The sequence below is a fragment of the Eptesicus fuscus genome, chromosome 13 (assembly GCF_027574615.1).
Source record: "Eptesicus fuscus isolate TK198812 chromosome 13, DD_ASM_mEF_20220401, whole genome shotgun sequence".
NCBI classification, from domain to species: Eukaryota; Metazoa; Chordata; class Mammalia; order Chiroptera; family Vespertilionidae; genus Eptesicus; species Eptesicus fuscus.
In genome coordinates, this window is record NC_072485.1 from 83,909,443 (window position 1) to 83,934,973 (window position 25,531).

At 67.8% G+C, this 25,531-nt stretch overlaps 1 protein-coding gene across 4 annotated transcripts in view; it reads right to left on the reverse strand.

The window, feature by feature from the left end:
• KCNQ1 (potassium voltage-gated channel subfamily Q member 1) overlaps positions 1-25,531 on the reverse strand; it is a 231,060-nt gene that overhangs the window by 34,593 nt on the left and 170,936 nt on the right. For all 4 annotated transcript variants that reach the window (XM_054724929.1, XM_054724930.1, XM_054724928.1 and 1 more), the window contains 4 exons: positions 21,450-21,525; positions 21,191-21,285; positions 20,471-20,517; positions 19,519-19,580 (listed from right to left, as the gene is read on the reverse strand). In XM_054724929.1, the coding sequence (XP_054580904.1) occupies positions 19,519-19,580; positions 20,471-20,517; positions 21,191-21,285; positions 21,450-21,525 (280 nt within the window). The remainder of the gene's footprint in view (positions 1-19,518; positions 19,581-20,470; positions 20,518-21,190; positions 21,286-21,449; positions 21,526-25,531) is intronic.

The window sequence follows — 25,531 nt, forward strand, 5'->3', positions numbered from 1 at the left end:
ACCACCGGGAGCGTCCCCCGCCCTCCGACACTCCCCGTCACGTCAGGGCTGGGGAAGCGGGGGCACAGAGAGGCCGTGCGAGGGGCCCTCCGTGGCTCCGGCCGCCCCTGTCCACCTCCCGGGGCCGCAGGTGACATGGAGGAGGCAGAGCCGAGAGCGGCTGCGGCGGGTCCCGGCCGAGGCAGGAGGAGGACGGGGCTGCACAGCAGGTGGCGGGGGGCAGGATGGGCCCCTGGAGCTCGGAACGGCAGGTGTGGGAGTCACACCCTCCGGCAGCCACAGAACCCTCCACGCACCCTCCACGCACCCTCCACGCACCCTCCACGCACCCTCCACGCAGCCTCCACGCAGCCTCCACGCACCCTCCATGCACCCTCCACGCACCCTCCATGCACCCTCCACGCACCCTCCACACCCCTCCACGCAGCCTCCACGCAGCCTGCCGACCCCTCCCGCGACGGGGAACTCACTCCCACCCTTACACTCGGGCCACGGAGAAGTTCGTGTAAATGCTCCCGACACTGACCCAGAAATTCCCCTCGCAGAGGAGGCGCGGGCGGGGTGCGCCATGACGGTGGAGAACGCCGAGCTCAGCGTCCTGTTCGCGGTGCGCCAGCCCCTGCACACACTGCTGCTCCCAGCACCCTCCAGGCGGGCCTCCCAGGCCCCGAGACCCCCCGGCGGCGAGGCCGCCTGCCCAGGGCCGTGGCTCCTGCCATCCCCTCGGCCCGGAGCCCCCCCGCCCGCCCCTCCCCCAGGAGGGAGGTGCTGCCCTGGCCCTGGCGTCCGGGCCTCCCGTCCGCCTTCTTCGTCGCTTCCCTCACGGGGTCGCCCCCTTTTCTCCGCCCCCCTCCTCCCTGCCCTGTTCTCGGCCCCTCTGGCCCCTTCCCCGGATGGCACCCCAATAATCAACCCAAACCAGCCCCAAATCAGGCACACGCTCTCCCACAAATCGGCCGGGCCCCGGGCCGCAGAGGCGAGAGCTCCAACGATGCGACCGATTTGTAAACCATTTTCTCGGTGATGGTTAAGCGACACCCCAAAAGCTGCTTCCTTTTCTTGTCAGAAAGACCCAGCGTCCACGTTGGTCTGGCTGCGAGGCCAGCAGTTCCCGGGCCTGAGTAAGCCCTCGGTTTGATACCCGCGAGGATGACAACGGCTTCGAGCTGCCGTTTACACGGGGCCAGGAAGGGCGTCCTGATCGCAGTTACGTTAACGAGGAGACGAGGGGGGCGTTTTTGGGGAGCTCGGCATCTCCGCGTTTCTAGCGAATCCGTGTCAGAGGCTCGGCGGCGGCGGCAAACCCTCCGGGGCTGTTTTTAGGGTGACCCCGGCCGGCGAGGGGGCCGAGGAGCGGCGAGCCCCCCAGGAAGGCTTAGGTGGGACCGGCCTGGACGTGGGCCCGTGAGCTCCGGCCCCGGCTGTGCCCACGTTGCTGGCAGCGAGCCGGGCCGGCAGGTGGGACCGGAAGCTTCTCCCAGGCCCTCCCCCTTCTGACGGCAGAGGAGACGGGCCGGCCAGGGCACAGCCTCCCGCCCTCGAGCACCGGGGCACCCGAGCTCCAGGCTGCCCCCCGAACCCCGTTCCCGCTGAGCGCGTTCTCAGAGGCGGCCCAGGCGGGGCGCAGCGCGGACAAAGGCTGGGGCGGGCAAAGGTGCCCTGGGCCCGAGAACGGCCCCGAGCAGAGGCAGCCGGGCAGGCGGCGGAGGACGGGGCGCTGGGCCACGCCGGACGGCCACGTGGCCCTGCCACGCAGAGAAGGGGCCCCTGAGACCTGCACGGAGTGGCCGGCGGTGAGGCCGAGGGCGGGTGGCAGCAGAGGCCAGGGAGGAGCAGCAGACAGGGCCGGCCCAGGGCAGGGGGCCGGGGAAGGGGCAGCCACGCCGGGACCTGGATGTGAGAGCTGGTGTGAGACCTCACCGAGGGTTGGGAAGGTGGACCCCTGTGGCCCGGCCCCGGGCGACGCGGGAGGAGAGGCTCACGGGGGCCGTGACCTGTCAGGTCTGCAGCCTCATCACGGCCAGCATGCTGCACCCCCTCCCGGGCTGTGTCCCCCGTCCCCCGCCCCCCCAGCAGGCAGCCACGAGGCTGCGGCCGAGGCCCTGTAAACCCCGGGGCTGGTGTCAGCCAGGTGAGGGGCACAAGCCCCTTTGCGGCCGTGGGGGCGGCGTGCCAGCCTCACCACCAGCTCTGCAGATCCCACCTCCCCTCCTGGCCCCGGGCGGGGGGGGGGGGCGGTGGTCAGGCCCGAAGCCAGTTACGGGATTAAGGCCACGTCGTGGGCACGGGAGGCACTGCCCTGCCCCCTCGCCCTGTCACCACACCGTCAGGTGATGCCGGCCGGCTGGGGACAAGGACGGCCACGAAGGGAGGAGCGGCCAGTGTCCGGCTCCTGGGACACCATGAGGCCTGCCCACGGCCCAGGCCTGGTGGGCACCTTGTGGGGCAGCTCCCGGGTACAGGGGCGCCCGAGCCGCAGCACCGAGTCAGGGAGGCGCGGGGGGCCGGCCGTGCGGCGGGGTCTCCCCTGACGTCCCCCCTGCCAGGCCCTCAGGCTGGGGAGAAGGGCGGGGACTCAGTAGGGGGTGCACTGGGGGCCTAGAGCCGGTCTCCCTCCCTCGTCCGGCAGACAGAGGCCGCAGCCGCCGTGTCCCCCCGGCTTCCCGCCACCTGTCCTGGGAACGGTGGTCCGAGGGCCTCCTCACCCGGGAAGGCCCCCCTGGACATGGGGGTGCCATGCCGACCCCTCCCGTCGGCAAACACACCTGCCTGGCCAAGGTCACGTCTGGGGAAATGCTGGCTCACAGCCACGAGCCCGGGCCCTCCCGCCCTCAGCCACATCCTCCCCCCCCCCCCGCCCCCCCCCCCCCCCCCCCCCGGTCTCTCTGGTCCCTGGGCCCCGCCCTTCTCCCTCCTGCCCCCCCCCCTGCCCCGGGCGGAAAAGCAGGCTCCCTCGGGGTTCATGGAGCCGAAGAGCTCTCAGTACCGGGGTTCCAGCCGCCCCCTGGACACAGCCAAACAGCATGTGGGATCGCCCCGACGGGTCCCACCTCCAGCACCCTCCAGGCGAAGCGCCCCGCCCAGGTGCTCACAGCAGAAACCAGGGTCCCCCTTGACACCCCGTCCCCCAGGGTCTGCCTCCCCGGCCCTGCACTCTGAGCTGTCTCCCTGCAGGACTGCACCCGGCCCAAGGCCCCGGCAGGGCACCCCGATCCCACGCGGCCTCTGCTCCCAGCCCCACCCTCACCGGCCTCTCCTCTTTCTCAGGCCCCTCACTCAGCTGGCGGTTTGGCCACGCCCAGGCCTGCCTCGCCCACGCTCCGCTCGGGGGCCCTGTGCCCCAGGGCCTTGGCACAGGCCGCTCAGGCTGGTACTCTCCCAGCCCACACCCCCTCCGCCTCATCCACTCTGGGGGCTCCAGGCCCCTGACCCCAACCAGGGAAGCCCCTGCCTGCTCGAGACGCGCCCTCCCCTGCCCACCTGCCCCACCCGTCCTGTTTGCAGGGGGGGCCCGTGGGCATGGACCAACGCGCCCCGTGGCAGAGGGACCCCTTCCTGGTGCTCCCCCCTCTCTGCGCCCCGGGCCAGGCAGAAGGGCCTCGTTTGTGGGGCACCCCTGGTCCTGGGGGGTGCAGGGCTGAGAGGACCCCTCGTGGGACCCGGGAGCCTAATTCCCGCCCTGGTCACGGGCGTGGCCTTTTTTATCAAAAGGGAACGTCACGAAGCCGTAAAGCGGAGACGCGCCTGCGTGCCCGGTGCGCCGGGATGGACCCCACGCGGCGCCTGCGGGCTGGCCGGGTCGGCACACCCGGGCGCTGGGGCCCAGCGTGGCCAGGTGACCCTGCTCTTTTGGGCCTCGATCGGCACCTCAGGCCTCGGCCCCCTGCCCCGCGGCGGCGCCCCTGCCCGGGGCGGGAGCCGGTGGTCGGCGGGGAGGGCGGGGGCCCGGGCGGTGGCAGGCCACCGGCCACCTCGGTGCCCACACAGACGGCTCTTTATGTGCGAGCCTGACCTGCGGCTCCCGGCCGGCGGGGAGCAGTGGGGGCTGTGCCGCTGACCGGCCTGCGCCTGGGCGGGCGGCGGTGGGCAGGAAGCGGGGAGGGTGGGAGGGGGTTTGCGCCGGCCCCACGGGTCCCCTTGCGGCCACACTTGCCCCTCTGCAGTCCGTTCTGCACATGCCAGACTCACGCAGCTAAAAATACGGTCGGATGGAGGCCCCCCTCGGCCCCTCGGCCCCCGGCTCTCTCCGGTCGAAGACTTCGGCCCCTCCGGTGTCCCCCAGGGTCTGGGGTCTGTCCACTCCTTTACCCGCCTGCTCCTACCCTGGGCTCCTCCTTAACCAGTGGCTCTGGCCATACCGCTGTCCTGCTGTTGATCAGACAAGCCAGGCAGGGCCCACCCCAGGGCCTTTGCACTTGCTGTGCCCTTTGCCCTTTGCCCTGACACTGTTCCCTGGGATCCCCATATGCCTGTCCCCCCCCGCCCCCCGAGAGAGCTTTCCTGCAGACCCACATCCCCTCTGTCTCCTTCCCAGAGTCACCGGCCCCCCTGCACACGAGGGCTTCCCCCCGAGTGGGAGCGAGACAGAGGCCTGGCCCCTCACTCGACTCCTTTTGCCTTCCGGAGAGCAGGAGCCATGACAGGGCCTCTGCTGGGCTCTTCCGGGTGCCAGACCCCTAGGCGTGCCCCGCACACGGGTGCCCGGTCCTCCCAGAGGAGGAGCTGGAGGTCAGAGTGGCCCCCGGTGGAGCAAGGTTCCCGGGGAGCAGGCCTTCCTGGTCGCCCCTGCCCCCCGCCCCCTCCCGCAGGCCCTTCCAAACGCGGGGAGGGGGCGAGCTGCCCGGTCCAGGCCACAGGCGTGAGGGAGGAGCGGCCGCGGCGGAGGGGCCGGCGGAGGAGCGGACGCATGAATGGGAGCCCGGTGGTGAGGGCGGCGCAGCGGATGAGGAACGGGGTGGGGAGGCCGGGCGCTGCCAACGCAAACAGCCCAGCGCGCCTCGGCCCCGGGCTTAATCCACAAAAATTTCCATCTGCCTCTGCAGCTCGGGCCTGGGCGGCGAGGCCGGCGGCACAACAACACACAGAGGCCGTCCGCTGGGCTCGGCGGCCATCTTGTGCACACGGGTCCGGGTCCGAGGCCCAGGCGGGGTGGCCCGAAGCGGGGGTGGGGGGGGGCGACTCTCCCAAGTGGCTTTGTGGCCATGGACCTGCCGGCGTCCACCTGCCACCGGCACCGGCTCCCACCCCATCGGCCGGGGTCCCCCCGACGGCCCCCAGTTCCCACCCCTGTGTCCCAGCCCCGCTCTGCGGACCCTGGGGGCGGCGGGGGGGGGGGGAACCCCGAAGTCCCCGCTGCCTCCTTCAGGGCCGGCCGTGGCCAGAGTCGCACGCACGGCAGGGCCCGGGCAGGCTGCCCCGTTCCCGCCGCCCCCTCGCCGCCTCTCGTGGGGACGTCTATTTTTGGTGGCCAAGCCGCTGCTTAATATGCAGGACTGGCCGGGCAGGCTGTGCCCTGACCGCAGGGTGACACGTTTAAAAAAGAGCCCGTTTTCATCAAAATACGTGTTTTTCTGAGGCCGGCCCGGGCGGCCGGCTAGGGTTCGCCGCAAAGACAAGGCCGGGGCCGCCCTCGGACGGGCCGTGCGACGCCGCGGGAGCCCGGGGCCGGCGCATCCCCAAGGAGCACGCGCCGTCTGCGGCCCCCCCCCCCGCCCCCCACCGCCTCGCCCCGCAGTCAACCCACAGGAGTTGACACGGACTTGAGCTACGTTTTAAAAAATGTAAGTTTCCTCTCTGGCCCGGCTCGAGGCCTATAAATAGAGCCATTGAGGGGAGGCCTCGCTGGGACTGCCCCCCAGACTGGCCGGCGGAGAAGCCCCCAGGAGAGAGGAAGGGGGTGCAGGGGGGCACGTCCTTGGGGGCTGCCGAGGACATGAAAAGCGGGCGGCCAGGTGCACCTGGGGAAACTGAGGCTCGGACGCACGAGGCTTGTCCAGGGCCACCACCTCGGGGGCTGGTGTGGGGCAGCGTGAGGCCGCCTCCCGCCGCCAACCAGGAGGCCCAGGAGGCAGCCCCCCGGCTCGCCGCCCCGCACCGGCTCTGGGTCTCAGCGCCGACCTCCCGCCCACACCTGTGGGCGCCACAGGGCCTGGGGCGCCCCCTCGATGGGTGGACAGTCCGGAAGGCCTCGAGGCCACCTGACCAACGCCCGCGTGTCTGGGACGGGGCGCCACGTCCCCGAAATGGGCGGGAAGGCGACCTGACCATCCCTCGCAGAACTCAGATGCACAGATGTGATTGGACGCATCTGTGGGCGGGGGGGGGGTGGGGGCTGCTGGGATGGGCCACCCCCCTCTCTGGCCTTAGCGGGGGGCTGCCTACCGGTGTGGCTCAGCCCCTCAGACCGAGGAGCCCGCGCCACCCTGTGCCCTGGACCCGGACGAGGGCGGAGAAGGGGCTCCGCGGCGGTGCCGACCCCGTGCTGACCACGCCTCCTCCCATCACCGTTTGTCCCTTTTGTGCAAGCTCAGCTCTGCTGCCCGCTGCCCGCTGCCCGTGCGGGGCCAGAGGGCCAGGCGTGGGTTTCCCGCAGGCCCCTCCCTGGCGCCCCTCACCCTGACCCTCCGAATCACGCCGGCACCTGAGCCCCTTGGGTGCTGGGCTTGGCTCCAGGCTCCTACGGGGGCAGAGGGCTGGGCACTGCCTCTGGGCAGCCCCTGACCATCGAGCTGTGGGTGAGCAAGGACAGGCTGGCGGCAGAGGCCACCTCGCGGCCCGGCCTACCGCCTCTGGGAGCGCACGGTGGACAGACGGACATCCTATCACACGGGGACTCCGAAGGTGCCCACTCCTCCCACGTGTGGCTAGAAATCGGTGGTCCTGCTGGGGACTACATTCCCCAGAATGCCTCTGGGTGGGGCCGCGTGACTCATTCTCACCAATGGGATGAGCGGGAGGGATGTGTGTGCCCCTTCGGGGCTGGCCTTCCTGCCTGGGCGGGGCCTTGTCCCCAAAGGGCAGCATCCCATCTTGGCCCCGAGGGGCTCTGGGGGCAGGAGGCTCAGAGCAATGCCCGAGACCTGGGTCGAGACCTGGGTGGCGGGTGCCGAGTGAGCCCAGAGCCTGCAGAGGGGCCTCAGGGGAAGGGTCACAGGCTGGCCAGACAGGGGAGAATCCTGGGGGGACCCCGCTGGCCGAGGGTGGGGTCACAGGCTGGCCAGACAGGGGAGAATCCTGGGGGGACCCCGCTGGCCGAGGGTGGGGTCACAGGCTGGCCAGACAGGGGAGAATCCTGGGGGGACCCCGCTGGCCGAGGGTGGGGTCACAGGCTGGCCAGACAGGGGAGAATCCTGGGGGGACCCCGCTGGCCGAGGGTGGGGTCACAGGCTGGCCAGACAGGGGAGAATCCTGGGGGGACCCCGCTGGCCGAGGGTGGGGTCACAGGCTGGCCAGACAGGGGAGAATCCTGGGGGGCCCCCGCTGGCCGAGGGCAGGGACGGAGCAGGAGGCTCGGCGCGGGGTTCCCTGCGCCCAGATCCCGATCCTGGCACCTCAGGTGTGTGACCTAGCAGCTCGGCAGTGCCCGCCTCCCCGTCCCTGTCCCCCCACCTGACCGGGCTCATTGGCGTCCGGCACGAGGGCTGCGCCGTGGCCGGCACCTGGGCGTCGGCTCCTCTCACCCAGCCACCTCCTCCGGCTTCTCGCCGTTGCCAAGGAGAGGGCCAGGGACGTCCTCGCACCTAAACCCCCGCCTGGCGCTCTCCTCCCGAAGGGCAGCTGTCAGGTCAAAGGGCGCACGTAGCTTCTCTCAACTCCGAGGGAGAGGCCGAGAGTCGCGGAGGCAGAAGAAGTGAGCCAGCCGGGCCGCGTGGGCTCAGGAAACACGCCTCGGAGGCAGGAGCCGGGCCCTGGCGCTCAGAGGGAGGCGGGGCGCCGGGCGCTAACAGGCGGCAGTGGCTGCACGCCCCTTTCCGGAAGCTCCGGGACCCCGGGGACGCCCGTCCCACGCGCGATGCGCACGGCCTGCGTCCCCACCTCGGGCGGGTGTGGCCATTTCCTCCATTTTGACGCTTGTGCACTTCCTGGCCGCGGGGGAGGGCGGGCGGGCATCTCCCCGCCGAGGCTGGTGGCCGGAGCCGGGCCTCCAGGGAAAGGCGCCTTCGAGCCAGGCTCCGGGCAGGCCTGTGGGGCGCCATGGCGCGACCGGACCCGGCCCAGCTTCCCGGGGCCCCACGCGCCAGGCCCCACGGGCTCGGCCTCAGCTCCCTCCAGGAGGGGCAGCCCGGCCCAGGTCCCAGGGGCCTGTCTCCTTGGCGCTCCCGGGCCCGGGGACTCCCCGCCAGCCCGCCCCCCGCCCAGGAATGGGGGGGGGGCGCTCCATGTCAAGTGACGCTTTCATGAGGGGTCTATCTTTGGAACCCCAGACAAAACAGGGCTTGTGTGGTTTGACTGGAGAGCCAGCACCTCGGGACCTCACCATCCACCACGCCGGCTCCTCGGGAAAGAAAAAATACACGGACCTTAGAATAACCGTTCCCAGAATAGCAGCCAATGACGGCTCTGAAGGGGGCCTTTGATCAGCCAGAGCCCCACGCCGCCGCCTCGTTACGGCGCGTCACTCACCAGCAGCTCACCAGCGACGAGGGGAGTGTTGGGGGGGGGGGCGCGCAGAAAGTGGGGGGCCGGGCGGAGAGGCGGGGAGCAGGGACGGCGGTGCCCCTCGGAGGCCGCCCGGGTGGTGGGTGCGCCGGGGGGTGCGGCAGCGGGAATGCAGCCCCACGCAGCCCACGCCCGGGGAAGCCACGGCCCGGCCAGTCAGACGCACGTAAGAACCAGAATCCCACGTGCATGGGCCTCACACCTCGGGAGGCGTGGCCAGGGGCTCTGAGGGCTCCAGGGAGGGAGTCGGGGAGACTCGGGGGCTGGGGGCCCAGGAGGGGTGCGTGAGGACCAGTCCCCGTTGGGAGAAGGGGGTGAAGGGGAGGCCGGGGCCCTAAGGTGCCGCTCCCCCACCCGGCCGGCCCATCGCCCTGCGGCAGGCGCTCACTCATCCTCCCGGCCTGGGTCCGAGGCCGGAACAGCCCCGCCCGCTTGTCGAGAGCGCCCGGCGTGCGGCTCCCGGGGCTGCAGGACCGATCTCAGTGGGATTTGCTTGGAACACATTCAGGTTTAAATCCAGGCCCCGCCCCAGGCGCTGGGGACGCCGACGTAGGGACGCGCGTCTCCTTCTCTGACCGTCAGCGGTGTGGCCTCTGCACGCAGACCAGCCGGTCCCGTGAGAACGCAGCAGCGAACCGGAGGACACCCTGGCGTTGGAGGCAAAGGCCCGCCATCCGGCATTTTAAATACTGATTAGATAGGGACACGGCCTACGGCCGCCTGTCGGGCGACGGCCATCGGGAAAGTTCCATCACACGGTGGCTCCCACTGGCTTCCGTGGGGGTCCTGGGCCTGATGGGAGCAAGCCGCTCGGAGGAGGGCCAACGGCGAACAGCGTGGGCGCCGCGGGAGCCACGCCGCCTCTGCAGCACGCCCGCCCGTTTGCTTAGGTTTTTGTTTTCTTTTATGCGACAGCAGGTGGGGCCCAGGGCGGCCATGGCCACGGTGGGCTGGCCACGGTCTCGGGGCCCCTCCTGAATCAGACCGCTGGTTTCCGGACCAGTTCGGGGGGGGGGGTGTCCCTCCCCGTCCAGCCTCTGAGGGCGGGTGGCCCAGCCCACACCCCCGGGTCCCAGCAGGAGGCCCGGTCACAGCTGGGACCCACGGACCAGCGTGGACAAGGCGAGCTGCCGCCGCCCAGCAGCTCTGGGTTTCACGGGGAGACGACACACGGAAGGGCCCGGAACCAGTGCGGGGGCCGGGACGCAGCAGCCCGACCCCCGCTGCCCACCAAGCCCCGTCTTCAGCATCCTCATTCTGTCCCCTGTGCGTGGACGAGAGCGGTCCCATCACGTGTTGTGGGGGACTCACAGCGTGGACACGGGGAGGGCAGGGGCTGAAGACGCGGCACAAGCGGATCGGCCCGGCCGGCGTGGCTCAGGGGGTGAGCCTCGACCTATGAACCAGGAGGTCAGGGTTTGATTCCCGGTCAGGGCACAGGCCCGGGTTGTGGGCTCGATCCCCGGTGTGGGGCGTGCAGGAGGCAGCTGGTCCATGATTCTCTCTCATCATGGATGTTTCTCTCTCTCCCGCTCCCTTCCTCTCTGAAACCAATAAAAATATATTTAAAAAAACAAACAAAACCGGAAATAACCCACAGAGGAAGGAGGTGCCTGAGGCATCTGATGCCTGCGGCCACTTGAGGTATGGGGTTCAGTGTCCCGGGTGGTGGGCGCGCCCAGCAGAGCCGTGCGTGGAGCTCTCGTGGCAGCGAGGGGGTGGGGACAGCCCAGCCCCACAAAGCCCCTGAGGAACGTGGCCCTGCACCGGGGGCCGTGGAACAGCTTCTGTCCGGAGAAGTCGCGCCCACAAGCTGGTCCCACGAGGCCGGGGAGCCCCCGAGCACCCCACCTGGCTGGTCTGGGAACCTCGGGTCCCAGAGTGTGAGGTCCGGGCCGGCGGTCCTCCCCGTGTACCCCGAAGGAAGCGGTCGGCGCAGGTCTTCCCCCGGGACCGCGGCTCCATCCCAGGCCTCGACAATTCCCCCCGACACCCGGGCTCCGATTCACAGAGGAAACCCTCAGAGGGGACGAGCTCGTGACTGACATCGGAAACGGACGCGCCGAGCAGCTCCCCGAGCCCCTGAGGACCCCCGTCCATGGGAACGAAACACAAACCACGTCCTCCCACGCCAAGGAGGTCCCGACGTTTACATCCACGGCGAAGAGAACGGTGTTCCAAAAAGGACCCACTGAGCGTGCTCACGCACCGAATAGAATTTCCACACGTAGAAATAAGACACAGTGACAGGTTTCACAGCCCATTAGGCACAGCCGAAGAAACGATGAGCGAACTGGAAGACGGATCCGAGGAGTCACCCCGAAGACGGCACAGAAAACCAAAGGGATTAACAAAGCAACACAGGGCGGTTCCAAGACTCGGCGGGGCCTGAGACGGCCCCCCACGCGCCCAACGAACATTCCAGAAGGAGCAGACCAGGAGCACAAGTAACCCGACGAGACAGCGGCCGAGAGAAACCGAAAACCGATGCGAGAGGCCAAACCGCGGGTCACGGAAACGCGCGGAGTTCCCAGCAGAACGAACAAAAGAAACGCGCTAACGCGTCAGCCAGGACACGCGGAGCCCGCAGCCAGAGGGAGGCCTCAGAGGCAGCAGAGAGGGGGGCGTGTTTTCCCGCCCGGCCTGCGTGCTCAGGGGCTGAGCGTCGACCCGTGAACCAGGAGGTCACAGTTCAATTCCGGTCAAGGGCAGAGGCCCCGGGCGCGGGCTTGATCCCCAGTGGGGGCGTGCGGGAGGCAGCCGACCCATGATTCTCTCTCATCACGGATGTCTCTCTCCCTCTCCCTCCCTCTCTGAGGTCAGTGAAAATGTGTTAAAAGAGGAGACGTCCTTCCTCCCGGGGATGCTGCCCGGGGATGTCTCTCTCCGCTCTCAGCAGTGCCCGGGGCCCACCAGCCGGGGGACCGACTCCAGCGAGCGGAGGGAGAGCCATTGGGTACCCGAGGGCCTAGAATTGCACTCCGAGTGGGAATACTTTCTAAGAACAACAGTAAAAAAAAAAAGTTATTTGAAAACAGATAACATCTGCGAGATCTTGATTTTCACCGAAGGGAAAATCTAATGACTACATCAGCCGGAAAAAAAACCCACAAAAAAACAAAGAGCCGAGATGTAAGAGCCGAGATGAGAAATAAACCACGAGACACAAAAGAGGCCGCGAGGTGGGCACATTGAAAAATAAACAGAGCCCTGACCGGTGTGGCTCAGTGGATAGAGCGTCGACCTGCGGACTGAAGGGTCCCGGGTTCGATTCCGGTCAAGGGCATGTACCTTGGTTGCGGGCACATCCCCAGTGGGGGGTGTGCAGGAGGCAGCTGATCGATGTTTCTCTCTCATCGATGTTTCTCTCTGTCCCTCTCCCTTCCTCTCTGTAAAAAAATCAATAAAATATATTTAAAAAAAAATAAAAATAAACTGATCGTGTGAAACGCAACTAACTGAATCGTTGGGGTAGAAAACAAACACGGCTGCAGGAACACACGCAACAGCGAAGCGTGTGCGTGGGCAGGAGGCTGACGGAGGGGCGTGCTGCGAGGCCCTTGTTTGGTTATCCGGTGTAGACAGCACTGAACTCTGCTACAGGTCCATGCAGAATGTTCTAGATTCTCCTCTCCAGGAATGGCAATAGACTCTACGGCTTCAAAGCGGTGGAAGAAGGAATGGAGTGAGAAAGAATCGTTAACCCAACAAGAGGCAGGTAAGAGGGGCAAAATAAACACGAAAACGTCAAAACACACGGCGAGACTTCAATCCAAACGTATCAGAAACTACACGGAGTGCAAACGCGTTAGGACTCTTTAAAACCCACGGACTGTTTACGAAAGCCACCCAAAGCGCGTGTGAGGAATGAAAAGGAACGTGAAAGACTGATACCCAAATCAGAAAAATAAAGAAAAACCCACAAGAAAACCACAGGTCAATATCCTTTGTAAATAGCCCTGGCCGGTTTGCTCAGTGGATAGAGCGTCGGCCTGCGGACCCAAGAGTCCCGGGTTCGATTCCGGTCAAGGGCATGGACCTCGGTTGCAGGCTCCTCCCCAGCCTGGGGCCCTGGTCAGGGTGTGTGCAGGAGGCAGCCCATCCATGTGTTTCTGTCACATTGATAGTATTTCTGTTTCCCCCTCTCTCTTCCACTCTCCAAAAACCAATGGAAACACGTCCTCGGGTGAGGATTCAGTATATACAGAATATCCCTTATAAACAGACATACGAACAGTCTTAACCAGACAGCAGCACACCAAATCCTGCAACTGATAGAGGAGCGGACGTGGGGAGGTGGCGTAACATTCCCAAGTCAATGGCTGCATTATCCCATCTTCACAGCACGAGAGGCAGAACCCGTGGGTGCAGACGGGCCGTGAGGAGAGCCACACCCGCCCCGGGAAGAGCCTGACACGCGGGATGGCAGCAACGCCGTCACCGACAGACTCCGCGGGAGGCCCCGGCTGCCTCACACTTGTGGCAAGTGACTGAATGCTTTTCTCCATCCGATTTCCCCGGCCACTTCCAGTCGACATTCTGCTGGAAGCTCAAGCCAGTGTAAGCTAGAAAAAAAGAGAGGGGGGGGGGGAGAGAGAGAGAGAGAGAGAGAGAGAGAGGAGAGAGAGAGAGAGAGAGAGAGGAGAGAGGAGAGAGGAGAGAGAGAAAGAGAGAGAGAGGAGAGAGAGAGTGAGAGAGAGAGAGAGGGAGAGAGAGAGAGAGAGAGAGAGAGAGAGAGAGGGAGAGGAGAGAGAAGGTAAAGGCATCTGGATTGGAAGGAAAACGTGAAACTGCTTTATTCACACGCGGGATCCTGTACGTAAAACATCGTAAGGAACCAGGAACGACGACATTCACCAGAATTCATGACAGCAAAGTCTCCGTTCACCAGCGTGAGATGAAAAGGCGGTTGCATGTCTACACACGAGTGAGAAACGGTTTGAAAACAACACGGAGAGGAAGCAATTCCATTCACAATAAAAAATAATAAGATGCTTAGGGGTAAATGGGACAAAAGATGTGCAAGGTTTATGCACTAAAAACGACAAGACACTGCGGGAGGGAACTGAGTACAGCAAACGAGTGGAAGGGTGCGCCGTGCTGGGCACGCCTTGTCCCGAGCCCCGCGGCGCTGGTTCGTCTGTCTGTCTGCTTTGTAGAAACGGACGAAATGATTCTGAAATCCACAGGACTGCCCTGGCCAGTGAGGCTCAGTGGGTATCAGTGTTGGCTTGTACACCAAGAGGTTGTGGGTTCGATTCCTGATCAGGGACTGTGCAGGAGGCAGCCGATCAATGTTTCTCTCTCTCTCTCTCTCTCCCCTTCTCCTTGGGTGAGTATTAAAAAAAAAAAAATTCAGCCCAGCTCGTTGGCTCGGTGGTTGAGCACCAACCCATGTACCAAGAGCTCGCTGGTTCGATTCCCCGTCAGGGCACAGGCCCCGGTTTCGGGCTCGGTCCCCAGTAGGGGGCGTGCAGGAGGCAGCCGATCCACGATGCTCCCTCATCATTGATGTGTCTTTCTCTCTCTCCAAAATCAATAAAAACACATTAAAAAAAAAATTCATAGGCCTTCGAAATGGGCCGAACAATTTGGCAGAGAATGGAACTGGAGGGCCTGCGTCGCCCGCCCTCGGACTCACCATAAAGCGACAATCGTCAGGGCGATGCCGCGTGGGACCGAGGACGGAGCGGAGCCCCGCGGACGAGCCGAGCCGGTGCTTACGCTGAACCGGCCGTTGACGACTCCATGGGAGGAAACGGCCTTCGGGGACGTGCGGGGGCTGCTGATGGCCCGGGGCGAGGGGAGCGAAGAGAAACCTCCCCGGGGCTTCGCCTCCCCCCACGCTCCCACACGGCCCCCGCCGACCACCGTCCACGCAAGAGTTAACGCTGCAAACCTTCTAGAAGAAAACGCTCCTGACCCTGGATTAGGCGGCGGCCCCGCGGCACACCATTAAAGGCAGGGGCCGTACGGGAGCAGAGAAATTGGACTTCATTAAAATTTAAAACGTTTGTGTCCTAAAAGACGCGATTAAGTGAGTGAAAAGGCCGCCCCAGAATGGGGGGAAATATTTGCAAGTCATATATCTGATAAAGGCCGCGTCGCCAGCCCCATAAACAGCTCCTCGGGCGGAACAACGGGACCAACTGCTTAATTAGAGCATCGGCGCGAGAGTTGAATAAACATTTCACTGAAGGCGGCGCTGAATGGCTAATAAGCACATGAAAAGTTGCTCAACATCGTTAGCGGGGAGGGCGATGCAAATCGGGCCACAATGAGATGCCGTGACACGCCGGCCACATGAAAGGGCCGGCCGGCCGGCCGCGCCGAGGCGGGGGAGCGGGACCCCCGCACGTGACTGGTGGGAAACCGAGGCGGCCGGGGCCTTGGGAAACGGGGGGCCGCCTTCCAGCCGGGGCCGCCGCGGCCCGCCCCGCCGGCCGGCGTTTCCAGGCGCGGCCCGCACCCCGAGCGAGCGGCGGGAACGTGTGTCCACACATACACGCACACAAAGGCCCGGCGGCCGGCCCACAATAGCCCGGGCTGGAAACAGTCCAGACGTCCATCAGCGGGCCACGGGACTCCCCCATGCGCCTCGGCGCACAACGGGGCGCTGTTCTGCATTCTGCGGGCACGGCGTGGGGGTGCAGCCCGGGGACCCCCGGACCGCCGTCCCTGTGAGAACGGCCGGGCGCAGGCTCGGCCAGCCGTTTGATGCCATTTATGGGACGCGGCCGGAGGAGGCACGGTTCCAGCTGCAGAGAAATGGAGGGACCCCGAGACAGAGCAGGTCAGCGCGGGCGGCCGCGGCCGGGGCGGGGGCGGGGGCGGGAGCTGCGCGGCTGGAAAGGGACCTTGGGAACCTGCTCGGGGGCGGGGGCTGGGAACGCTCCGAGACGCGGGGCGGAGGCTGGCCGCAGCCCGGGCCTCACTGAAATGCGTGGCACGCTCACCCCGGGCTGTGCGACGGCGCAAACGGAGGACATTTTACGGCGTCAACCGGGCCCCACGAACGCTTTGACCAAAGAGAGGGACAGACAAGACGGAGGCCGTTAGCGATGGCAGCAGACGGTCGGGGAAGCGAGGCCACGGGAGGCAGGGAGGGGGCTGCCGCCGTGAACGGGGCCCGGCGCCCCGCGCGGAGGGAGGAAGCGTGGATGTCACGGGAGCCACGCGCGTGCAGAGCGGACACGGACAGAAACATGAGGAACACTGCCCAGGGCTCCCCGGGGCCGGCCTCTCGGTGGATGGAGGGGGTGAGAGCCCCCCAGCAGGACCGCTCGGCCGTCGGAAAGGACGGAACTCGGCCACGGGGGACGGCATGGCGCCCGGGAGGCCGTGCTGAGTGAGCTCAGGCAGGCGGCCGATGCCAAGAGCCACGCCATCTCACGCACACGGGGGACCGAACACGGAAACTCGTGGACACAAACAGCCGTGTCGTGGTTGCCCGAGGGAAGGGGGTGGGGAGGGGGTGGAGGGGGCCTAACAGATGGTGACAGGAGAGGACTGGAGGCCCTGGCTGGTGTTGCTCAGTGGGTAGAGCGTTGGCCTGCAGACTCAGGGGGTCCCAGGTTCGATTCCGGTCAAAGGCACATGCCAGGGTTGCGGGCCCAATCCCCAGGGTGGGGTGTGCAGGAGGCAGCTGACCCATGATTCTCCCTCATCATTGATGTCTCTCTCTCTCCCTCTCCCTTCCTCTCTCTGAAATCAACAAAAAGATATTTTAAACGCGGGGACGGGTGTGTGTGTGTGTGTGTGTGTGTGTGTGTGCAGCTTGAGTGGCAGTTAAAGGGAAAATGCATAGCCTCCCGCTGAGACGCACACCTAGAAGGCTAGGACGCCTGCAACGCAAGGGTGCCCCGACCTGGGGACCTCGGGGGGCCGAGTCTGAGGCTGCGGAACGGGGAGGAGACGGGAAGGGAATGAGGGAGGGGACCCGTGCGTGGAGTCCGCAGGGCGGGGGTCGTTGAAAACGTTAATAAAACCGGCACCTACAGAAAAACAAGGACCGGCCCAAATCGACAACCTGGGCCCGGCTGCGGGGGATACAGACGTTAACATGACAATGACCTTGAATTCCCGGGAGACGCAGCGTGTCACAACGGACAGAGAGGAGACAGCCGGCCCGCCCCACACCCACTCAGGTCGCGGCAGCCGAGGGAAAACCAGGCCGAGGCGCCTTTACCCCTGCGTGCGAGGGGAGACGCGTCCCAAGCCTGCCCGGAATATTCTAGAACACGGAAGGAGCGGGAGCCCCTCTCAGCGCATCCGCCCGGCTCGCATGCCTTCGGACGGGACCCGGGGACAGTGTGGGGAGCTCGCGGTGGCGTGTGCGTCTCCCACATCGATATTGTCACAAGACGACGGCGAAGCAGCGGGTTTCAGGGCGCGACCACAGAGACTCGGAGAGATAACCTAAGCACCGGGCCATAGGCCGTCCTCAGCAGGGAGGGCGGGGCTTCTGTGCGGGGCTGAGCTCTGGGGGTGGGGGGGGGAGGAGAGGGAAATTGTTGGGGTAACAGTATCTTGGGGTGCAGCTTGTAGGCCTGGGAGATGGCGGGAGAGACAGGAGGGGCAGTGTCGGGACAGATGTCCAGGGGACTGGGCCTGCCCGGTCTGGGGCAGCCGGGGTGGTGGGGGTCCCAGGCTGGAGGGCATGACCGGGCGGGAGAGGGTGGGAGGAGGGTTAGGGGGTGCGGCCCCTGCGCCCCCCCTCTGGGCCGGGGCCTGGAAACCCAGGGCTTCCCTGAGCCTGTCTCTGAGCCACGGACACTTCCGGCAAACACCGAGCAGGAGGGACCCTGCGGGCCCACTGCGCTCCTCGGCCGGGCGCTCACTCCACCTCACGGCCCGAGCCGGGGCCCTCGTGCCCGGTGGCCCGGGCGTCGGAGAAGGGGCTCCTCACGGGGAGGCTGAGCCCGGCTTTCCCCAGCAAACGGACCCCAGGCCCCTGCCCCTCGGAAGGAGCGGCCCCAGGAGCGGGGCCCGGCGACCAGGCACCCCAAAGGCCCCTCCCATTCTCTCCGAGCCCCTGGTCCTGCGGCTGAGGGGCCAGCCTGGGACGGGACCCTGTCACAGCCCCGGTCTGAGCCGATGAGGAAGCCGGGGGGGCTGGAGCCCCGGCTCCCCCCGCCAGGCAGGCTCCCTCCTGGCCCCAGGCCAGCGGGCGGGGGGAGGACGACATGGGGGCCCGAGGGCCGGCGGCTCTGCGTTTCCTGCCCCACTTCCCGCGCCAGCCGGCAGGATTGTGGGGGTTGTTTACGGTCCCGATGGCGGCGGCGATAAGTGCGACTGCGTGGGGCCCAGGACGTGCCACGGTGCCCGCTGGGCCTGGGGGGCCCTTTCCCGGGGTCTGTGCCAAGGGGGCATCGGTCAGCACGGGGTGGGGCAGGCAGGCCTCCCCTCGGTGCCTGATGGACAGCGGGGCCGAGACCCAGCGGGCAGTGTGGCCCTGCCCGCTCCCCAGGCCCCCGGGCAGGGGCCCCCACCTCCGTGGGCAGCACAGGGGGTGACGATGGCACAGACCAGTCTCCCCAGGTGCCACGTGTGCAGAATGTGACCGGTCCCCCGCAGCCCATTCCCCCCCCCCCCGACCACGGCCCACCCTGGGCTGGTCCAGGCTAGGCCCCCGGTGGTGTCACCCCAGCCCTGGAGGGTCACTGCTCGGGGGACCCTGTCACCCACCCGCTGTCACCCCACCCAGAGGACACCAGGCTCCCGGGTGTGCGGAGAGCCGTGGGCAGAGCCCCCAGAAAGGCCGGACAGCCAGGCAGGGGAGGGAGGAGGCCGAGCGCATCTGGAAGGTGGGAGGGGGTGCCCCAAGGCTGCACTCGGGGGTCCCCCCAGCAGAAGCTGCCGAGGCCAGGCCAGGCCGGGGCCGGTGAGGAAGCCGGGGTGCCCTGGACCAGCCCCTGCCTCCTCTGGGTGCTCCCCTGTGTCCCTGCCCCAACTCCACGACTGAGGCCAGGGACCCCTCCGCCGAGTGGCCGAGCCCAGGCCGCCGGCTGGCCTGGTGGGCTGGCCGCTCCCGGCTCCGTCCCCATCCTGCCAGACGGGCCATGCCTGGGAGGGGGGGCCCCAGGCCGCTCAGGCCGTGCTGACCCAGGGGCCAGGCCCGGCGTGGGAGCCCATGGGCCTGGACGGCGGCCTCCCTTCGGCCTGACCCCTGGACTGGTCTTGGGGCCCCGCGGGGCGCAGCCGGGTGCAGGTGAGGGGCCAGAGTGGACGGGCCGTGCCCCGCCCGCCTACCCGGCTGCAGCCCACGAACACGGGCCAGAGCCGGGCGTTGCCGGGGGAACGAGGGGCAGCACCCCCTGCCCAACCGAAACTCCTCTATTTTTAGCGCCAGCGACTCCGATAAAGTCCGCGCAGCCCGGGAGCCGCTCGGCAGATAACCGCCGCTCACCGGACTTCAAAGGCGGCCCAGCCTCCCGCGCTCCCAGGCCCCTGGGAAGGGGGCACGGGTCCCACCTGGGGCCCAGCGGGGTCTCGGCCGACACCCCACACCTCCGAGCGCAGTGGGGACCACACGGCCCCTCCCCCAAACACACCCCTGGGTCCCCGAGTGCAGGGGCTGGGGGGCGAGGGGTGCTCCTCGGGGAGGGGCCAGTGAAGAGGTCACTGGTCAGAGGTCAAGAAACCAGCGGCCTAGGCTTCCTGCGCGGACGATGCCCAGCGGTGCGAGGAGTGGGCACCGGGGTCACTGGCGGCTGCGTCCACCTGAGCACGGGGAGGGGGCACCCCCGGGCAGCTCCGTCCACGTCCTCACACCTGGAGAGTGAGCGGTGCTCGTGGGGGCACCGTGCCGGCCCCGGCATGCCGACCGCCGACGCGGGGAGGGCTGGGCCTCGCGCCTACCTTGTCCTCCACGCGGCTCAGGCGGGCGCCGATGGTGTTGCTGCCCCGGTCCTTGCTCTTTTCTGGGGGCAAAACATCGTGTCAAGGACGTGCGTGTGGGGGGCAGGCCTGGACCCCGACTGAGCGGGGAGAAGCGTGGCTGAGGGAGGGGAGCCCACGGGGGAAGGCTGAGCCCTGACCTTCTGCGGGAAGAGCGTCAGAGGGTGCGGGTGCGGTGGGTGCAGTGGGGTGCAGTGAGGTGAGGTGGGGTGCAGTGAGGTGGGGTGAGGTGAGGTGGGGTGAGGTGAGGTGGGGTGAGGTGAGGTGAGGTGGGGTGCAGTGAGGTGGGGTGAGGTGAGGTGAGGTGGGGTGAGGTGAGGTGAGGTGGGGCGCAGTGAGGTGGGGAGGGAGGGATAGCCGTGGCCCCTCCTGCTGCACCATCTCAGCGCTGTGGCCTGAGTCCCTGAGACCCGCTGTGCAAACCCACTGCAGCCCCCCCAGGTGGGAACGCCCGCTGCCCCCCGTCCTGCCCCCCGTCCTGCCCCCGCGTCCTGCCCCCCCGTCCTGCCCTGTGGAGCTGCGGCTTCCCCGTGACCTCGGGCGAAGGCGGCCTCGAGGAACCTGCCGGCCCGTCCTCCCTGGAGTGACCCGCAGCCCGGTCCAGGGGGCACGCGGAGTTGGAGCCGGAAGGCGGCACCGCCCGCCGCTGCCCTGCCCGGGAGCCTGGGCTCGCCCTCCCCACCGCCCGCCAGGCCCCCCCAGGTCAGGCCGCAGGCCGGCCCGGCCCGGCGCTCCTGCACGGGGCGCCTGGGTGAGCTGGGCTTGAGGCCGCTTTGCTAGGGGTCCCCTGCCCCTCGCTCTGGCTGTCAGGGCCTGTCACCCGCTGCGGAGACCCCGAGGCCCGTCTGGCGGGGGTGGGGAGGGAGGGAAGGGTCTGGCGCCCGCCGTGCCCGGCGCTCTGCCCGGAACCCACCTGAGATGGAGATGAAGAGGGAGGGCTTCCCGATGGACTGGTCCAGCCTGGGAGGGAGACAGAGAGCCGCTCACGCCCGGCCGCACCCGCCTGTGGGCGAGCAGACGGCCGATGTGCCCAGCGAGACGACACGCCGCCCGCCCCGGGGTCCCCGCCGCCGCCACGGACCTGCCAGCTGCCTCCCAGACCCGAGGCCCGTGCTCCCGCCGGGGCTGGGCGGCCCGGTGGTCAGGACGTCCCGCAGACTCCTCCTGGGCGGGCAGGGCCCGGGGTTGCCCAGTGTCAGACCGGGCACCGCGGACACGCCCGGGAGGCAGGCCTGTGGCTGGGCCCTTGGGGAGGCCAGGGCCCTGAGCGGGGAGCCCTCGTGTCCCAGGGGTGGGTCAGTGCCAGGCAGCGGAGCCCCCGGCCTGTGGGCAGGACCAGCGCCCCCCCTCGCTGTCCCTGTGCAGCCGGGGCGGGAGAGTGGCCCCCGGGCCGGCCCCCGGGAGACATGGCTGGTCTGAGCCTGTGCAGGCCCCAGGTCGGAGGCCAGAGCGCGCCGCTCCCCGTGGCAGGCAGGGTCCCCGCGCCAGTCCCGGGCGGGAGGCCAGGGTGGGCGTGCGCCTGGCGGGGTGTGCCCGGCGAGGGCTCCTGGGGCTGGGCTGGCGGGGAGGGACCTGCAGCTCCGAGCAGGGCCAGGCGGGGCCACAGGGGGGCCCGCAGGTCGCCGGCGCCCACCTCCTCTGCAGCTCCTTGATGCGCACCATGAGGTTGAGGTGGCCCTGGGAGTACTGCTCGATGACGTCCCGCACGTCGTACGGCTTCCGGGCTTGCTGCGGGCAAAGGCACGGTCACCCTCCGCCGCGCTCCGCGGGCGCACGGGGCCCCGGGGTCTCTGAGGGATGGGGGAGGGGACCCGCAGGGCGGACAGGTCACCGCTGCTGGGAGCTGGGAGCCCGCGACCTCCGACCCCCGGCGGAGGGGCGCGGGGACTCACCTGGAACCTCTTCTTGGCCACGAAGTACTGCATGCGGCGGATGACCTTGATGGTGGCGCGGTGGTGCTCCCGCAGCCTGCGGGCAGGGGAGGCGTCAGGGCCACCGCGGCGGGCACGGCCCTTCCCGGGTCCCCGCGGCGCGGCCGGCGAGAACCAGGGGCCCGGGGCTCGCCTGGCTGCCCCCTAACGCACAGCAGAGCCACCGACACGGCTCTCTACGTTGGGCCTTCAGGGCCCACGCGTAATGGGGGGGGGGCAGGCACCCCGAGGCCCCTCTCAGCCGGACGCTCCGACCGAGCCGCTCGGCTCCGTTTCTAAAGCTCCTTCTAGAAACACCATCGACAGACACCACAGTCCACCAAGTGCGTTCGCAGAGAAAAGGCGGGAAGGGCCCGGGGGCTCCGCTCCGGGGCCCGATGTTCATTCCGGCCAAACCTGCCGAAACCGCCCGAAGCCGGAGCAGCCGCCCGACCCCCCGCTGGTGACCCCAGCCCAGCAGAGCCCGGCCGGGAGCGGGGACCCACCCGAGCCTGCGGGTGCCGCCCGCCTCTGTCCTCGGGGCACCTAGGGGTCACGGTGCGGACACAGGCGGAGAAGCAGGGCGTCCAGGGCACATGGACATCACGGGTTTGAGGGGAAGAGACCCCGGTCATCGGGGGACCCCAGAGAGGGGAGCGCCTGCCCGCCAGGCGCTGGGGGCGTCTGGAGTTAGGCGGCGCCGGCGTGGCGCGGGCGTCCGATGCGCTGAGTGAGCCACAGGAGCTGCGAGGAGGGAGACGCTCAGCAGAGAAGGCCACGGGCGCTGAGAAGAACGGGGGTTCAGCGTTTACTGAAGGAGGGGGGCTTCCGCCTGAGACCCCCATCGCCTCAGGTCGTCCCGTCCCGGCCTGGACCAAGGTGCCCGCCGGCACCTTCCGCAGCCAGAGGGGAACGGGTCACCTGGAAGGAGGTGATGCCAGGGCAGGGCGCCCCGACATTGTCTCAGCCCCCCAAAGACCGAGAAGTGGGGGGAGCTCGGTCCGGGGAACAGATCCGAGAGGGGGGAGGCTCAGTGACGTACGTGCTCTCAGCTCCTCCACCGAGAGACACGGTTCCCCAGCACTTGAACTTGAGATGACCTTGAACTTACCGAGAGGGAAAGCGTGCCGGGGAGGTCCCACTGTGTGTAACTCACGTGCCCTGGGGGCCCCAGGAGGCCGCCTGAGTGGCCGAGGAGGCTTGGGGAGGACGGAGGTGCCCCGGCCAGGAGCCCGCACCGAGCACTGGACACGTGGGTGAGGCCATCTGCGACCACCCATCCTGAGCGGCCACCGCCTTGGCAGCTGCGTGGGTCACCCCTCCCCTCTCCGCGCCCCCCCCCCCCCGCCACGCCAGCAGAACCGCCTCCCCGCGGAGCCCACTTGCCGACCACCGTGAGCGGCAGGAGCTGTGTTCAGCCACGAACGTTGGATGTATTTGCTACCAGCAGCGGATTTCAGGTAAAGAAACGGGGAATTGAACGGTGACCTCCTGGTTCATAGGTCAAAAGTGGACACTCTTACATCAAAACCCCCAACCACACGGAGCCGGTGTGGGTCCCAGGCCCTGGGCAGCGGCCGGAGGAGAGGCCTGTCGCCGCGTGCCGGCTTGGAGCGTGGTGCCGTGGCTGACTGGACGAGGCTCGGGGTGTCTGGGAGGGGTGGGGATTGTGGGGGGATGTACGAAGCTACGGCCGGAGGGCCAGCTGCGGTGGAACAAAGAGGGGTGCAAATCCTTCACGTTCCCCTCATCCGAGATGGGGTCTGTCTCCCCCGTGGTGGGTGGGAACCCCGGGTTCGGAGCCACGGCCACAGCTTCCACTCACCCTCCCACGCGGCTGCCCTGGGGACACGCGGGCGGGGCGGCCTGGGAAGCCGCGTGGAAGGCGCTCGGCTGGCACCCAGCAGCGGCGGAGAGGTGAGGCCCGAGAGACCACGTCCCAGCAGCTGCCCCTGGGACGAGCCACGGGTGCCCACAGACCCCCACGCAGGAGGTGGTGGGGTTCACGTCAGAGCTGTCTGCTGAGCCCTTTTTTAAAAAAGCGTGTATGCTCGTTTGTGGTTACTTTATTGTTATTTTTTAATATATTTTTTTTGCTGATTTCAGAGAGGAGGGGAGAGGGAGAGAGAGAAACATCAGTGATGAGAGGGAATCACTGACCGGCTGCCTCCTGCTCGCCCCACACTGGGGATCGAGCCCGCAACCCGGGCCTGTGCCCCGGCCGGGAACGGAACCCTGACCTCCTGGTTCCTGGGTCGATGCTCGGCCCCTGAGCCACGCCGGATGGACTGAGACCTGAAATAACCATGATGAACAGGTTCAAGGAACTCGATGGAAAGAAAGCTGGAGCGTTTTGCCAGAGAAATAAAATCTCTATGAAAAATTAAACCGAGGAAATGCTGGGACACAAGGGCCATCATGGACGCGAAGATCGCGCCGGCGACCCGGAGAGCAGAGCAGGAGATAAGGATACTTGTGAGCGGGATGAAAATAGCCACCGGGGAGCGGAAAAAAGCAGAATGGAACCGAGAGGAAACCGTGCAGCCGGGAGCCACGGTCAAAGGTCCTGCCACTCGTGAGAGCGCAACAGGAGCGGGGACACGAGGGGGACGCGGGGCCCTGAAGACGGGGGGGCTGGTCGCTCCCCCAGGGGTGGCAGGCCGTGACCACCCGCTCCAGCTGCTCTCGGGACCCACGGCGAGAGACGAAAGGCGCCCAGACCCCGGCCCCGAGAGCAGGCTGAGCCGCCGGAGGCCCCGGGCGTGCCCGGGAGCTGAGGGCGGGAGGGGCCGGCGTGCCCGACAGCTGGCTTGTCAACGGGAGGAGGAAAGCCAGATGGAGTCTTCAAAGTCCTCCGGGACAATTATCAACTCAGCGTTCTATACCCACCGCAGGGTCCTCGTACTCGAAGGTGCGAGTGAGGGAAGCCAGGCCCGGGGGGACAGAGCGGCTGAGCCACCCGTGGGGTCCCCACGGGGTCAGATCCAGAGACAGGAAGCGGGGCGGTGGGCGCCGGGCTGGGGGAGGGGCGGGGACGCGTGTGCGATGGGGACAGAGCGTCAGGGGGAGGATGCGAAGTGCTGGCGGTCGGCGGGAGGGGGGGGGGGGTTGTAGGACCCTGTGAATGCGTCTCTTGCCGCCGAGCAGTGCGCTGAGCTGGCTCAGACGGGGACCGAGTGCGCACTGTGCGCGTACAGACGAACGGACACACACAGAGGGGTGTAGCCCAAACCCGGAGGCCCGGCTCCAGGGGAGCGGCCTGAAGAAGGACTCTCCCCCCCGCCCCCCGGCAGAGAGAGGGACCCCAGAAGGGAGCTTGGAAGTACGGGGAGGGGCTGAGCGCACAGAGGAGGGCAAGGGGGCGAGGGAGCTCGGACGTGTGGCCCGGCCACCGTGTTCCACGAGGTGTGAGTGTTTCGGAGTTTACACAGAGGCCCAGCCTGGCCCGCGTGGCTCCGTGGGGTGAGCACCGTCCCGTGCACCCGAAGGTCACTGGCCCCCCTCCCGGACAGGGCACCTACCTGGGTGGCGGGCTTGACCCCCAGGGGAGCGTGCGGGCGGCAATGACGGGTGTCCCCTCGCACACCGATGAGGCTCTCTCCCCGCCCCTCTCTAAGCACGCCCGCGCGTGCGCTGTCCATCGGGTAGGAGGATGTTCTAAATCCGTGGGCGCCGAAAGGCCCGCCTGCTCGCGTCTGGGAGCCACAGGCGTGAGCGGAGCGACAGGGAGCAGAGGCCTCGGGGGTTTCAGGGGAAGCCCCGTGTTGCCAGGGCGACAGTCCCGTGCCCATCGGAGGCCACGCTAGTGTCCAGGGTGGGCGTGAGGTCTCTAGGCGACCCCTGAGGGGTCAACAAACTCCCGGAGGGTCGGAGGGAAGAGCCGCGACAGGAAAGGGGTGACAGGAAGGCGCCGGGCAGCAGGTGGCCGCGCCCCGAAGACCAAGCGTGTCCGGCGGGTTAGAGACGCACCGATGCCGCCTAGAAACCCCGTTAACGCAGGAAGCTGGAGGGGAGGCGCGCAGGGCAGGCGGCGTGTGGCCAGGGGCACGCCGGCGCCACGAGCT